General features: G+C 32.9%; 1 protein-coding gene and 1 pseudogene across 1 annotated transcript; one reads left to right on the forward strand and one right to left on the reverse strand.

Annotated features, from left to right (window-relative positions):
• Positions 1 to 5: 5 nt before the first annotated feature.
• Positions 6 to 12179, reverse strand: LOC129288232 (protein DETOXIFICATION 53-like; annotated as a pseudogene).
• On the forward strand, positions 12154 to 14167 carry LOC129288879 (uncharacterized). The gene is made up of 3 exons (XM_054925684.1): positions 12154 to 12614; positions 13214 to 13502; positions 13626 to 14167. Exons 1-3 carry the CDS (start codon positions 12205 to 12207, stop codon positions 13833 to 13835), a joined length of 909 nt encoding a protein of 302 aa, XP_054781659.1. The 5' UTR covers positions 12154 to 12204; the 3' UTR covers positions 13836 to 14167.
• Positions 14168 to 17412: the final 3245 nt, after the last annotated feature.

A 17412-nucleotide genomic window follows, 5' to 3' on the forward strand; every position in this document is an offset into this window, starting at 1 on the left:
TCCACCTAATGAGCAAGCTCCCTCTCAGCCTTCAAAAACGGATGCCTCCAATCTGTTCAAAGAAATGCATAAACTATCATGCAGAAGCAGGATATTTGTGCCGCCACCATCCCGTACCACAACCCCAAAAACCCGAACTCACACACGAAGATAGCAACAATGGCGACCGGCAATCCTATCAAGTAAAACGTGCATAAATTGATCCTGGCTCCCACATCAGTACTCGATGTCCCTGCTAAGATTCCACATGATGTTGTTTAAGGCCAATTCCCTATCTCCCCTAACCCCAGAAGTGGAAGCGTGACTTTCACCAGCTCAACTATTTGTGCCCGCGAACATCTTCCCCAAAAATCCCCTTATGCTCACCAAAAACACACACGTTGACACCGCCAATGTGAAAGCTGTAAACACTCCTATAATGGCTACACACTGTGCATGCGATGATTCCCCAGCACCCATTGAACGCCCTATTCTCGTGGTCAAAGCCGAGCTCAGAGAGAATGGGAACATGCATAAAGACCCAATGGTCCGGATCAGGATTACCATAGTCGTTACAGTGGTTTGTGGGTTGCTGAATAGCTCACAAAGAAAAATCATTACCTCATAATACCACTACTCCAATCACACGAAAACACAACTATGCAACGCCAATCTCAGCAACGGCCTCCAACCCTGAAAAGCTGCAAGAACCGATGCTCCTTCCCATGGCTTGACTGGTTTATTGGAGACGAGAAGATAAATCAGTTGGGCCAGGTTTAGAGAATTCAGAACAGTGGCTAAAACAACCCCTTTGACCCCTAACTTGCACTGCATGGCTAGGATGTAATTAATGGGGAGGTGCCGAACGTCTACAAGAGAAGCAGTTAGTGTGAGAGGGAAGTTCAAGTTTTAGGTTCTGAGGAAAGTCCTCAGAGGGTATAAGAAAGCTTGCAATCATGTTGGGGAAGGAGAAGAGGAGGTAGAGCTGGGCAGTCTTGCTGACTTGCAGATCCTGACCAAGCTAGAGAAAGATAGGAGACATGTTAAGCCAGACGAGTGAGATGGGGATGGAAACGAGGAGGTAGAGGAGGAGAGTTCTGAGAAAGGCTTGGGAGAGAAGGGACCATTGTCTGGAACTAAAAGCTTGAGAACAGATGGTGGACCCTTGAGGATAGAGTGGGCAGTGATATTGGCGAAGCCGAGCCTGAGAGAGCCTCCAGTAAGTTCAACCTTGCCATACCGGCTCAGGAAGATCATGGAGATGGTGGACCGACAGTACATCACGAGGGATGTCACTATTATGGGGCTACCGTCTTTGCCAGCCATCGTAACTCTTCCTTCACCTGCATCGGTATCCTAAGCATTCATCCCTTTCACTTTCACGTTGAGGATCTTTTCCCATTTTATAGTGGTACTTGGTCTCATCATGATTAAAATTTTTGATGAAGCATCAGATTAGCACGCCATCATCTTTTGTGCCAAATGGTAATTGAATTAAAATAATATATAAACATTAGGTTTATTAACCAACCTGCTTCTCTAATTAAAAACGAAATTTAATTCAGCCAGGGAAGTTACATGGCACACTGTTCCCCCGTATAGCCGTTCAAAATTCTATTATCTTTTCTCTTAAAGGTTGTTTGGACTAAAATATGAAACGTTGCTCAAAACATTGGACAGGTTACAAAGCTATTTGGACTGAGTGATTGAAAAGTCAGGCCCAATCAACAATCTAAACAGAAGGGTTGGCCTCGAGCTCAATGGAAAGCCATGATAGGATGAGTATGTCGAAATCCCACCAGTTGCAAACCTTAGACCATTGGTACATAAAAATATGATCTCAAATGATCTTGGAATCTGCGGGAGCATCATCATCGTGTTCAAGTATCTCGGTAAAACGGGCTGGTTGCCAAAAATGGAAGACACTGAGTAAAGACTGTGCCATAAGTTTCGCGAGATCCTTGATTATTCAGTAAAACATTTTAGGTCCTAAAAAAGAGGCTATCATCATTTTAGCACTATAAATAGAATACCACAGCATAGAAAAAAAATGATCAACACTCAAAAAGACTCGCATTTTGCACCTATAGCTTTTAAGTTTATTAGATAGTTTTATCTTCAGTTTATATTTGTAATCTTTTCATATTTCAGTAATAATAAAAAAATATTTGCTTTACCAAGTCTTGCATATATTTTATATTCAGGTAAATTATGGTAAGAGAGTTTAGGACTCTTTTGTTATTAATTAAAACTTAGCATTTCTTGCACGCTTGGTACTTTGCTACCCGCAGACGAACAAAGGCAAAGCTATCTGATTAGTTCTCACAATTTTTTGGGGGCATCGTTTCATTGTTCAAAATTCCAATATTGCTTCAATCACATGATTTTTTTCATATAAATCGCCATGTAAGGAACCACCCGCTTTCAAACTTGAGAAATTAACTTGAAAGATTGAATAGCCAAAAATATGACGACAGAAGAAATCTTTTTTGACAAGCAAAAATTAATTGAGCCATGGTCAATATTTGAAATTTGAAAAGAACACATCCTTTCAGTGTTCATCAAGGGGAAGAGCACCATCTTTGATAAGATCTGAATAATTTAAATTTAAAACTTTTATTTTATTTTATATTTATTAAATTTAAAATTTTAAAATTTATCAAAAATTTTAATAAAGCTGTTGATCATTAATTTGAATAGTACATGTTTAATCTAGATGCCTCAATAATATTTAAAAATTATATCTTTTTTATAAATTAAATATTCAAATGTATTTTGGAAAGTCCATTTTAACATTAATTTGTTTAAAAAAATTTAAATTTTTATTTTGATAAATAAATATTAAAAATAAAGATAATTTCCTTTTCACACTTTCTAAAAAAATATTTTTTTAAAAAATTACAAGTTAAAAATTTTGAACCTAAATCATTTAGTGTCAATTTGGATAGTAATTTATAAAAATGATAAAAAATTAATATTAAATTTAGACCATTCAAATTAAATTTAAATTGTTCAAAATGATAATAAACAATTATAAATAAAATTTATTAAATTTTTTATAAAATTTTATTTCAATAAATTTGAAATAAAAAAAAATAAAAACTTTAAATTTAAACCTGATTTAATTTAGATACTTCAAATCTCATTAGAGGTAATGAGGGCCTGTGCTCATTGGGCATTGAAACTCAATCTCAATCTTACGTTTGTCCTAGATCACGATGTTGAGTTCTACGCACAGAGTACGACCCGCGGCTTCCTGAGGATGCAAATGTACACGCTATTTACATTACATTAAACACATCGCATGATGAGTTCTGTCTTACTATTTCATCATTGACACGGACAGTCGGACACCACAACGTATTTAGAACCCCAAAGAAATCTCAATAGTGTTATATATGTGTACGGTTTCTTAATTATATTACTCCAAACAGTCTTAGTTAATACACAAGTTTGTTCTTAAATAGAACAACTCAAACACAGAGAGAAAGAGCTAATTAACTTGCAGAACAATAATCGCATACGAAAGAGATCACAGAAAAAGAAAGAAAGAACCTGCGAGAGAGAGAGGCATTGAAATAGAACGAATCTATCGGTATAAGAACTGCTTCTGGCGGCTTCATGATCACATTCTAAAACTATAACATGATCAGTACTGTCGTCCACCTTTGAAATCACTGTCTCGCCATTTCTGATTCCCCGAGATTCAGCATCAGTGCACATGACGTCTGTTTTCAGATTCTGTAATTTAAACAGAAAACAAAAGGCACGCTCTTGATCAGTTTCGACAACAGAAATGCAAGAAAGCAAAACAAACACTTCCTTAATTCTCCATCCCCCAAAGAAACGATTCATGAAAGTGTTCAGAAGATCAAGGAACTTACCTTAGAAATATGTGGTGTAAAAATATCATAGAAAAAGCAGAAGATAAGATAGAATATGTAGTGTATGTCTGCAAAATTGAAAGAAACATTAATTACCGTGTTCTGAAGGGGTTAATTAGAGTGTGGAGTAGCAAGCTTCATATTAATTGGATGTGGCATTGCAACTTGAACTGCAAAAAGAAGAATGGGATGGAAGCGAGGTGCAGCAGTGAGGAGTTTGAACTTTGGAACTTGAAATTAGTCCCCCAGAACCAAAAATTATATATTCACCACATTCCCTAAACCTTTGTGATTAATTTATTGATTGTCTTTCGCTTATAATACTATCACCCATTTGCTGTAAGTGACCACTCCACCTTTATCATTTTCCTCCATCCCATTATTTCTTTCTCCCTTTCTTTTCTCCTGGTTCCTTTTGTTTGCCTTGAACTTAATCTCAGGCCAAAAAACGAGGTCAAACAGCTACTGCTAAATCTAACGTCAATGCTGGCGGTAAAAGGAAATTAGTATAATAAAACCTGGCGATATATGATGAATTGCCTTAATCGTGTTGGCATTCAATTAAATTAAGATTAATTTAATACAGTATAAGTCAACCCGAGGCCATTCCTTCCAAAAAGTAATTTAGAGGTTATCTTAAGTTTTTTATATATTTGAATACTAATAAAAAAAGATCATAAACTAAATGCAAGATTCCTACACTAAAATGCAAATGATAAAATGCAAATTATACCACTAGAACTTTCTAAATGAATGCTAATGTTAATGTCTAACAACTAAATTTTATTATGTAATGCATGAGTTTTAAATTATGATTGAGGGCTTTGTTTTAAGAAAAATGAAATGCAAACTAAAAAAATTAATTTAGTGACAGTGATGAGGTCTTGGGTGGTGAGAAGATGAAGATGCTAGACGCCAGAGCTTCAGATGAAAAGGAAAAACAAAACTAAGGGAGCCCTCCTCAAATTGTAGGTGGCAGCTAAGAGTGAAGAGTTAGGGAATCATAATTTTATTTTAATGGCTAGAAAAGAGGGTAAAGAATTTAAAAAAAAATTACAGCCACTAAATTCAAAAAAAAGTCAATAAGAAAAGAGATAAAAAAAAATATGAAAAAGTTCTCTAATTTTTTTTAGTTAAAAATGCCCATTATACCCTTAATGAACCTTAATAATTTCTTTCATTATCTTTCAAAGCCTTGACTATTGAATGTTTTTTAAAACTCATGAATTAATCTTTATCATTGAATTTTATTAATTGTGCATTCATAACTTAAAAAGTTAACATAAACCTATTAGTGTAGGTTATATTCAAAATAAATCTCATGTCTCATAAAATATTTTTAAATTATTTTTTTCAGTAATTATGATTTTCATACAAAGTGGCCAAAAACTCAAATAATGTGTAATAATTCAAATTAAACTCAATTAAATATTAAAAAAATTAAATCATGTTAAAAATAGAAAAAATAAAATATTAACAATTTAAGCCCAAATTCCTATAATTAATCCAAAGATAAATTATTTCTCAAAATTAGCTAATAATTCAAATAATATTTAATAAACTCAAATTAGCCCAAAATTATCATTAAAATGCATGAAAAAAGTGGGATAAAATATATAAAATATATTATTTATCAATATACGATCAAATGCTAATAATTAAGTAATAGGAATAATTAATCCTTCGACTTTAGACTATAATTGTAAGAAAAGTTGTTATAAATTTATGATAAATAGTTTTTGGCATTAATTAAATTTAACAATTCATTTACATTCAAATAATTTAATTTTTTTGGCCAAACTTTCAAATAGTTGATTTCTTATTGTCTTCTCTTACCTCCTCCTTTTCATTTAAAATCATTATTCTTATATCTTATAACTGAAACATGCATAATGTTTTCTTCATTTAATTAAGTTCATGCTCCTTATTCCCTTTAGCTTAATAGAGAAAGATACGAATATTTAGCATGACACTAATAAGGAAAAAATATATAATATATAAATATGTATATTATATGTGCCCGCACGTGTATATATGCATATAAATGTTGCTACCTCTTTCTCTCTCTAGGTGTGAATGCCCCTTTAACTAATTAATTAAGGTTGCATTTGACTATAAAATTTTAAAATTGCAAGTTCATTATGTCGCACCCAAAAATGCGATACGGACGGCGCGTGAGAGCAAAAGTTCTAGCCTTTGAGCAAAAACTGATTGAATGGGAGTTGTCACCAAAATTTTGAGAAAAACATTAGAAAATTAATTAAAGAATGTAAGGATGGTCTGCGAAATCAGAAACAGGTTCTAAAGTCGATTGAGTGTGAGAAAAGTGATAGACACCCCACAGCACCCGTTCATAAAAACATTTATCTCAAGTTAATTGTGCTAAATTAATATAGTTTTAAAGTTATTTAATTGTCCCTTTCTTATTCACATGTTTGATAGATAAAAAAATAATAATAATTAAATGAGAATATTTATTTATTTATAAGAGAGGACTTGACTCAGAATTATATTCTAAGGCCTACGTATCCTGCTATGGGGATTAAAGTCTACGTACTTTAGGATTATATGTTGTTGGTAAAAATATTTTTTGAAGAGAAATTAATTAAAAATAATTTACTAGTTTGCAAATAAAATAATTTCTAAAATTTTGATATGCATATTTTAGATTGCAAAAAGTAATTTAATTTAATTTTAATATCTATTGATATTTTAAATTCATGTTATTAAATGGCCAGTAGCTATATTATTTTTAATTTTGTGATTAGATGGGTAGAAACCATATGACTTTTAGTAATAATCTTTTGTAAAAGATTACTTTATGGTTCCAATAAATATTATGAAAAGTATTATTAGTATAAATAATATAGTCTTACACTATATTTGGTTGGAGAGAAGGGGGGAGCCCCCAATTCAGAAGGGGAGGTTTTGGAAGGGTGGAAAGAGAAAATTTAAAAATTTCAATTATTTAATAAAATGCTTATAATCTAAAAAGGTATAAATTAAGTACCTGGAAGTGTATATGAAGTGTGCCATGGCTACTTCAAAAGGGGTCTTTTGTGTCTAAACTCAATTTTTCCTTAATCATGATGCCATTTTGCAATGGGAGAATGATAAAAAGATTTTAAAAGAATTAATTAATTTAAGTTAGGTCTCAAGTGTCAAATTTTAAGAATTTGCAACTTAATTTCTCAATTTTACAACTTCATTTTGATAAATTTATAATTTGTATTTCAAATTTTAACAGAAAAAATAAAATTTTTATTCTTCAACATATTAAAATTTAAAAAATAAGTTATAAATTCATCACAATATAATTACGAAATTGAAAAATTGACCTGCAAATTTATAGAGTTTGATACTTAAGACATAATTTAAATTAATTGATTATTTTGAGACTTTATTATCATTCTCCTTTCGTAATTTGTCTAAACATGGTAAAATTGAATATAATTTGGAATATGCAAAAGGAAAGTGGGATATATGGATTTATTTTTATTTTATTCTATTATGATCTATATGGACTCAAAATATTAAGGGAAAATTACAAGTTGGTCCTATAAAGCTGACTTATTTACAAATAAATTCTATAAAACTCAGAAACTATAACTAAGTCACTTGAGATCTAAGTGTAATTTTAAATTGGGATAAAAAGATAATAATTCTCCTATTAAACATATATACATTATAGCAGTCAAATAATTTATAATTATTTTATCAGTAATTTATAACTATAATGTTAACTTTTTGCAACTATAACTTCTTATATCCAATAATTTAATTGATCAATTTAAGTATTGAATATGTGAAGTTATATTTTAAGAAAATTAAAGTTATAATTATAAATTACTAATGAAATAGTTGTAAATAATTAATGTTAAAATTTGTTAGTAACAAATGATTGTTTTACTATTAAATATGTAAAATTATATTTATAAAAAATTAAAATTATAGTTATAAATTAATTGTTTGATTGATGTAATATATATTTTATAGGGGTATTATTATGTTTGCAACCTAATTTCAAATTACATTTAAGATCCTAGCTGTGGTGTTTAAATTTTGTGAGAGTTATTTATGAATAAATTTACTCCATAAAACCTATACATAATTTTTCTAAATATTAATGTCACAAGCGTAAGAATTGGTTGGAGTCCCCCTTTGAATGGCAAGGTATATCCTCCCACCATAATTAGATATAGAAGATTTATATATATATATATATATATTGAATTAATAGTGGTTATCACCGCGACCGACCAACAGGTTTGACTTTTTCAACCATGCATTTGTCAAGTTTAATTTGAACTATATATTGGCCTTTCCAAACATACTCACACAAGTCCTATAATATTGCACCGTTAGTTTCACCGTTTATAAGAAACATTTTTCGGTGTTCAAGTAGCTTGCTAGATAGAATGAGTCAGCATAATCACGATGACAACTTTTAAATCTTTAGACCTTTATATATACACGCAGGCATAGTTATATTACTTATAATTCATTAACTGTGCTTTATATGCTGATTATCAAGGAATCTCCCTCTTATTATAATGAGATACGCGGTAAACTTTTTTTTTTTTTTTAAATTGGGTCTCAGACCTTCAATTATATGAGGAAACCAAGACCAAATCATGGTTGCTTATGCTTATGTTTGCTTTAGCTGAATAGCTAGCACCCGCCTGCACAGCATGTATCTCATTTGTTGGACAAACCTATCAATACCTATATTAATTTTTTTTTTTTTGGCCAACATCGATACCTATATTAATGAACCTTATAGGATGTCAACAACACACACACACACACACACATACACAGGGGAGTTTTGCTTTTACACTTAGGGTAATTAATACATTTGTTTCCTCGAAAGTATACGTAGTGTGCTTGTGTGTGTCCCACCGTCTGACAGATTAATTGTTGGGTCTATGTTTCCCGACATGCCTTATGTATGTATCAACATATTAAAATCCGTCGTCCCAGGACCACTCAGCTCAGAAATTACATGTCTCAAGTGGTCCGTGTGCCTATAATTATTGGGAGGGGAACACTAGGCGTCTAGGCCTGGGATATTAAGGATTAGACCCACCCTTTAATGAATTGTGTTTATATGACCAGCGGCTTTGTTACAGCATGTGTTTTTGATTAGTTGTTACAATAAATGTCTTATTTATGATTTTTTGTTTATTGCTCATCACAAAATTGTGCCACTATACTCTTGTTGGGCCACTCTCATTTTGAAATATACCTTTCGCCCGACTACGTAATGCCAATTTCTTCTGAAGATACCATGTATATGCAATCCAAATTATTAAAATGAACAAGATGAACATATTTTTATACCATGAAGATGCACTTGGAACTTTTATACGCTTTTATACGCCCGACTGCTTTTATACGCTTTTTATATGAAAATATTTTACAGCTTCTGTGTTTTTTATTTTTTTTGAGTGAGAAAGGAATTTCATTAAAAATCAAGCTGTACAGCAACCAAAAGTGAATTACATCAAAGTGCTATAAATCTGATAGGATTTAATAGTGTGGTCAACTATTGCTCTAACATTTGCTAAAATACCATCTACAGTGGAAGATTCATTAGTAAAAATATTGCGATTGCGTGCATCCCATAATTTCCAACACATGATAACAGTGCCAATCTTCCAGGAGATATCAAGGTGGGGATTCATGAGTGTGTTAGTCATCCAAACATCAGTTGTCTTACCATAAAAATCAATCTTCATGTCTGCTGGTAGGATTTTCTTCCTGATTGCAGAAGCTAGTGTACATTCTTTGAAAACATGATTGATGTCCTCTTGAGAACCATTGCATAACGCACATTTTGGGTCTAGTGTCATCTTCCTTCTAAGCCTCTCAGTATTTGAAAGCAATCTGCCTTTGAAAAGAAGCCACATGAATGATCGTACTCACTAGGCCACTGGAAGTTTCCACACTTTCCTCCATATTGGTGCAGTGTCATTCCACTCTGTTGATTGAGACACGTTATATGCTGATTTTGTATTAAATTTACCATTAGCGTTAAGCTGCCAAAAGCAGGATGGTTTCTCTTGACTGCTGGCCTCAGGTGTTAATTTTCCTCATTTCCTTAAGAACAGAGCTTGGCAAAAGATGTTGGAATAATGACCATTTCCACTGCCCATTCTCATCAACATAGTCAGAAATGGGTCTCAGTAGATTATTGGCTGATATGCTTGTGTAAGACAAATACCTTAGAGGACCAAGATCACCAATCCAATAATCGGACCAAAATTTAAGCCCATTACCATTACCCAGTTTCCATTTAACGTGGAAAAATGGTATCTTGCCAAATCTTTGCTATGCAGCTTTTGTGTTTATTATTAGTTGTTGCAATAAATTTGTTGGTCTTATTTATGATTTTTTGTTTATTGCTCATCACGAAATTGTGCCACTATACTCTTATTGGGCCACTCTCATTTTGAAATATACCTTTCGCCCGACTACGTAATGCCAATTTCTTCTGAAGATACCATGTATATGCAATCCAAATTATTAAAATGAACCAGATGAACATATTTTCATACCATGAGGATGCACTTGGAACTTTTATACGCTTTTCATGAAAATTTACGTTGGAATTAATTTGAGAACGTTATGTATATATATGGCTTCTACTTTTGTGTTCATGAGTGGCTATTTTCCAAGCATGGTGTATGTCAAGAACCTTAATCATATACATGTGGTGGAGTTAACAGGTGACTTGAATCATTGAATTTTTCATGCAGGGTTAAAGTGGTGGTGCCTCGAAGGGCTCTGGTTAATTAGCTTAATCTTAAAATATGTAAGCCAAAGAAGATACATATACGTGGGATGTTGAAGTATAAAGAAAGGTCTTTATTTTACTCTTTAGATGCATGCGTGGTAGATAAATGCTATCTGTGTGTTAAAATGCCATTTTAATCGGGGGACCATCCTCACCAGTTAATAAATTAAATTAATGCGGTAGCTTTTCAAACTTATTCTTTTTACATATTTTGTTTACAGGGGTTGTAACTAATTGCTATTTACATATATAATTATAGGAAAATCCAAATTTTTAAATTTTATATAGATCGATGAGCATCATTTACTCCCAATATTTGAGTAACGGGTATTTTTGGACATTATTTTACAGATCTAAAGCGCTACTAAAAATAAATAAATAAGGGGGGTGGGTTTATTTGAAGACTGAATATATGTTAGTGTTCCTGAGGAATGAGAAAAAAGGGAGAGGCTGTCTGTTATGATGTCACCGATGTCGTCAACGAACACTCGAAAGGTACAAGGAATCGGAATGGGGAGCGACTAGACGTCCAATTAACATTCGCTCATTCTCTCATTTATAAAAGATTCGCCGGTGGTTACGAGTTTGATTGAGATAGAGATGAAGGTTGCCTGGCGGAATCATCAAAGAGCAACCAACACCAGTCCGAAGCATTTTGTAACCAAAGTAGTCTTAGTCTACATGTCGTGCTCTTCCTTCCCTTTGGACTCGCCACCTCGCGCTCGTGGTCCATTCTAATTACTATTAGGCCCAATTTTAATTTAAGGTGGATGCATTCAATGTAGCTGTTGAGAGTTCAAGTGAATGAAGGAGCTCCCGAGAGGAGTCCTATCAAGATCTGAAAGAGATGCATAGTGCATGAGAAAGTGTGTACTAAAAGTTCAAACAGCCTGTAGCGAAATGTAGTGAACAAACTGGTGTGATGAAATGATCAGGCAATTAAGTGATATTTGTAGTCTTGGAGTTAGAACGAACTGGCTCATGAATGCTGAAGTCATGAGTTCAAGTTTCACTGTGGACCAAAGCAAACTTTAGCACGGCCCAAATACTGCTTTCACCTGCTGACACTTCCTTTTCGCCCATAATATCAATTGGCAGCGAAAGCAGAGGATATGGTTTTTTGTCCACCAAGTACGTACGTGATGGATGATTAAGCATGTTTCTATAAGTCAAATTAATCGAAGTGTTAACAATTTTTCATCTTTTCACTTGGATCGCTAGCAAATATTTCTATCAGTAATGTGAATCGTATGGAAAGAGTAAAAGTGCACTTAAAATTGATCAAACAAACTTGCATCCGAGGGATAAAAGAGGAATGATGAGTATGACAGAGGTCTTACACAAAGCGGGCACAGCCATGAAAGCTCCACAGAAAGACGTGCTGGCCAAGCCAATCGCACCCCCCACCCACCTCCCACACCCCACACGGGTCCCGCCTCTGCAATCAAGCTTCTTCCAAAAGCTTCTTTCCTACTTCCTACTTCCCATTTCCATTTCCTTTTTCGGGTTTTCCCCATCTTCTCCCCCTCCCCCTTCCCCCAAATGCCGATCGCCAGCCCTAACCACCACCTCCCGCCTCCTTCTCCCATCCCCCGGGCCAGAGGCTCGCGCTCCGCCGCCGACCCCCGCTTCGCCGACTACCTTGACAACACTCTTCATTGTCCGGAGCTGGCCCTCCCGCCAGTCTCGCACATGCTGGTGCCCGCCGAGATAGAGTACCGATCGCTGTCCGCCCGGATGGATGCCGTGGTGAGATCAGTGAAGGAGTTCGGTGCGTTCAGGATAAAAGGTCACGGGATAACGGCGCAGGAACTGGCTAAAATGGAGGAAGAAGCGCAGGAGGCGGCCGCTCCGAATGCCGGCCGAGTCATTCCCTGCGTTCATTGTCGCCAGGGTACATTGCAGTTCATCGCTTCCAAGTCTTTTGGCCTCCATTCCCATCCTAACTTTTGGTAACCCCCCCTTCTTTTTTATATTTTCCTTCTAAAATGTTTCCTCAACAAAGTTTGCGGGGTTTCAATTGATTTTTTTTTTTTTATAGAATTTAAACTCTTACTTTACTCTCCTGTTAATCTTCAGCGAACACTTGAAACTCGTAATCATCAATATATCGATGCATGAAGCTAGACGTAATGTTCACTGACAGTAAACAATGTAGTTCATCATATTTTATATTTTGCCCAAATGCCTCTAGTATAACAACGCACCTGGCACATCATTGTTTAGGCTGAGAATAAAACCTCTGGACTCGGATTGTCACGACAAGATTAAGAACCTAACGATCTAAAGTCGTGTATGTGTGAATTAGACAGTCTAATTTGAGACGAAACCATGGTCTTTCACACTCTATACACTATTGGCTTGTTATACTTGATTAACAAATACATACATAGTTGCTGCCATTTGAGTCCACCGCTCCACTGTGAGAAACTGTCTGCCATCAATCCAGCTGACGTGATTAACAGAGAAAATGAAGATTCTGAAACTGGGGAGTTATACATGTATAATATATGGGAGCTAACATGGGATTCCTTATGCATGATATATGGAGGATTCCTATGGGGAGAGTGGCTAGTAGACTAGATAGCATAGTGGAGCAAGTGAGTGCAGCTCTACAGCAGTTGAAGCAAGACACAGAGTCGGTGATTAGCTTGTGCAGGCATCCCCATGGCAACGTGAGTGAATCAGACGACACGGATGATGAGAGATGGTGCGATTATGCTCTACGTTTCTACCTTCCATTGCAGCAATGTATATTCTATGTCCAATCCGGAAGAGGTCCCCTGTCATTTGATGCTGGTCCTGATACTATCGTTGTCACCGTTGGCAGACAACTCCAGGTTAATCTTTTCCATCTCCTTCTATACATTTCAAAGCTAGCGTTACTATTGAATACAGCATGATCGAAGACAACAAATTAAGGCTCTATAATTAACCAAAGATGTTCCATTGTGGATATATAGGAGTGGAGCTGCGGGCAAATTAAGAGTGTTGCTGCAGAAATGATATTCATGTCAGGTTTCCAGAGCAAGCAGGCCGCTTTATCCGTAGAGCTTAAGTTGTTCCGCAGTCTGAACAAATCTCACAAGATGCTCTCCTTATCTGATCAGATCCTTATTCTACTCTGCCTTTCATTTTTATACAATTTCTTGTTACTTCTCTTTTCTTCTTGATCCCCAGTCGCAAGTGGTTGAATCTTTTCGGTTGTGTGGTCATGACTAAAGCCCCTCGATTCGCCAAGTGACACCAATTTTACCCTCTCATTCACTTACTGAAAGCCATTATGATGTACAGTTGAAGCGTAAAGGTTGTGGGGTTTGATTAAAATGCAAATTATTGCTTGATTTCTGAGTTCGAAACATGCAAAGTTATTTGCTTTAAGCATATTTCTTGTTCCTTTAGTATATATAAGAACGATCACGTATTTATGGACTCAGTCTCTATGATGTTGAGTGTTATTGATATATTCGCGCGCTTTACAGCCTTTAGACGGGCTTTTGGTCCTGATTGTGTCAGAGCTCATGCCTCTTTGATTTTGATCCTCTCTGCATTAATTTTGTAACTTTGACAAATTTCTGTATTACAAGAAACAAGAAATAGATGATCGTTGGCCAAAAAAGAAAGAGATGATCGCCATCTTCATTCTTCAACGAGTCAATGACCCTTATGGATTCATATACCGTGTATTGTTGCAGAGGAACAGGGGAATGAACTATGTACCTAATGAATAAAGCTTGGTAACGTGCATATATTGATTTATATATACATAAAACCAAGCATGGAGGACTCGGATGAGTATGACGGAAGTATTAAGGAGCGCAAGGGATGAAAGTGAGGTGTCTTCTTTCTATTTCGGCGGAGAATGATGTGTTCGTCCGTCAACTTTTCATTTGCCAAATCAGCATTAAAACGTTTCAAATTTAAATTCTTAAACATACTTTTTTATTTTTTATTTTAATTTTCATTCCTAAAACTATTTGGTTCGATAATAGAAGACCAAAAGGTCAAAGAAGTTTTTTGTAGATTTAAACTTTTATTATAATCGGCAACTGGAACGTTATGAAAGATTAGGATCTTCAGCCGAGCTCAATTCCGTTGATGATACAAGAGTTATTTTAAAATGAATAATTGTAATTTCAATTTACTTATACACTACAAGGGCCTCAAAAGACTCATATATTATAGATCATATAGGCAGGCCTATGAGCCCATTTGTAACTAAATTGGATCTGTCCCGCAGTTGTGATTCTTCCATGCATCGCGCTTTGATGTAGGACCTTCGGGAAAATCATATAACGGAATCTTAATAAGAGCTCACTTTGAATTATTTTTCTTCTCTCTCTCTCTTTTTGGTGTTTTATTTTTAATATTCCAAGAGTGATTTCTTTTTGTTAATATATCCAAACGTAAGTACACTTAACTCAACGTAAGAAGTCTCATGAAAAAAAATGAATTTAATAAATAACATATAATAACATGAAAGAACAAGTAAACTCACTCAAATCTTAAAATTTTTAGTTGAAATGTTGTATTCTCTAGCAAACATCCAAAAATTAAGCTCCTTATCAAGGGAAACTTTTGGTGATACAATATGTGTATGTATTTTAGTCTCAACCTTATATCTTAGCTCCAACCCTGCAAGTAGGGATGTACACAGGCTAGGTCATGCATCATCCCCAACTCATTACCTGGCTCAAGGTGCAATTCAGGCTAGCCTAATCCTTCATTGTTTTAGGAAAACTTGACCCAACCTAAAAAATATTTTAAAAATAATGAATTTTTTATTTATCAACAAAACAAATTGTAATTATCCTCATTTAAGATATATTTTATATAGAACTAACATCAGGATGAGAACAATAGTTTTTAAAATTATATATACTTAAAAATATCCATTATTTTTATATATTAATAAGTTTAAAAATAACTTTAAAATGTTAAAAATGATTAAGAAACTAAAATATAAAAATATGAATAATGAAAATAAGATATTACATGAAATATATTAAGAAGTATTATATTATAAAATAATTATTTTTCACCAAATTTTTTTTTTAAAAAAGATGTATGTTCTGGTTTACTAGGACGGTGTGGGGTTTAATCCTGGTGACATATGTACCAGACCATCATGCCTCTTTCACAATCCTACTCATGTTGTAAGCTTATATTCCCTTTTTTCCAAATCTTTTTGTTGTTTAAGGTTTGCTTATGTATTAAGAAATCATTATTATTTTCTTAATTTCAAAATAATTATTAGTTTAAAGTTGTACGCACAGGCTAGAAAACTAATAATTAAGAGCATGTTTGAAAATATTTTTGTTTTATTGTTTTGATAACTGATATTTTATAAAATATATTCTGAGAATAAAAAAATAATAAAAATGAGTGTTTTTTTTCATTCTCCTTATTCTTCAAAATAATATTTTATTTTTTATTCTTTAAAATACTTTTTAAAAATATATTATCAAACAAATTTTTTTATTTTTATTTTTCTTTTAAAGAACAAAAAACTGTTCCTAAAAGAAATTGCCAAACAGGCAATAGCCTAAAGTTAAATCAAATGCAATGGTATTTTACTAAAATACTCTTATTTATTATAATACCTTAAAATAAACATTTCTAGTCATTTTATTGAAACACGAAAATTTCAAAAAAATAATTAATGGTTTTTGTTTTTGGGGAAAGCCCGTGGTGATAATATTAGTTCGAAACAAAACCAAATCTCTATGGTGACAATATTAATTAATGATTATGAACATACAAACATGTAAAAAAATCATTACATCTTTAAAAAAAGGCCACCGGTGAGATTTATTATCGATGTGCTTAATGGATGACAAGTTATTTTACTAACAATTTTTTATTTTTTTTATTCTTTTATGAATGTGAATGAGGTATATAATAGTAGAGCGGATTAATCCTCGATAACGTGATAAATTAATATTTAAATTTTTATTAAAAGGATGTCTATATTTAATATCAAACAGTATTTTAAATAAAATTACTTTCAATAAAAAAATATTTATGAGTAATAAAAAAACTTATTTTTCTTTTGTTCATATTGAAAACAAATAGACACATTATTTTATGTCCGAACTTATTACTTGTAAAAAAATTAAAAGATAATTTGAAAATTATATAAATATAAAATATGTTAATATGATATCTTAAAAATATAATATAAAAATAATTTTTAAATATAGTCACAGTGAAACATGTTTTGATTTTTTAACAAAATAAAAAATAAGCATAACCAAAAAAATAGGAAAAACAATTGATTTTTTTTTTTAAAGAAAAGGAAATGGGTTCATGGTACTGTTAATTTTACTGTTCCATCTTCCATGAACACTGAATTTTTTTTCATATTTTATTCTGTATAAGATAAGATAATAAGATTTTGATGATGGGAAAATGAAAAGAAAAAGGAGGGAACGAACCAGAAAGAAATTTCATAGACGAAATGATTGAGGTATCGGTTGGATACAAAAAAAAAAAATAAAAATGATAGAAATTAAAAAAATAAAAATAAAAATAAAATAATTAAAAAAATAAATGAATCACATTCATTAGGAAAAAGTATAATTTAATTTATAAAATCAGAAGTTATGATTTATAAAATTTTTAGAGGGTGTAATAATTTTTATATTTATAATATATAGTAATTAATGAATTTTATTATGTTTATCATATTAAAAATAATTTAATTTATTTTTATTTTATTTTTTAAATTTATTTCATTTAGATCCTTTT

Source organism: Prosopis cineraria, unplaced genomic scaffold, assembly GCF_029017545.1.
Source record: "Prosopis cineraria cultivar Desert tree isolate PC_DT_omini unplaced genomic scaffold, ASM2901754v1 PC12, whole genome shotgun sequence".
In the NCBI taxonomy this organism is placed as follows: domain Eukaryota; kingdom Viridiplantae; phylum Streptophyta; class Magnoliopsida; order Fabales; family Fabaceae; genus Prosopis; species Prosopis cineraria.

Bases quoted from the DNA above. Each gene is read 5' to 3' on its own strand.
- LOC129288879 (XM_054925684.1), top strand. From the start codon at position 12,205: ATGCCGATCGCCAGCCCTAACCACCACCTCCCGCCTCCTTCTCCCATC. The intron at 12,615-13,213 runs GTAACCCCCCCT...TGATATATGGAG, and splicing joins CATTCCCATCCTAACTTTTG to GATTCCTATGGGGAGAGTGG. The intron at 13,503-13,625 runs GTTAATCTTTTC...GTGGATATATAG, and splicing joins CCGTTGGCAGACAACTCCAG to GAGTGGAGCTGCGGGCAAAT.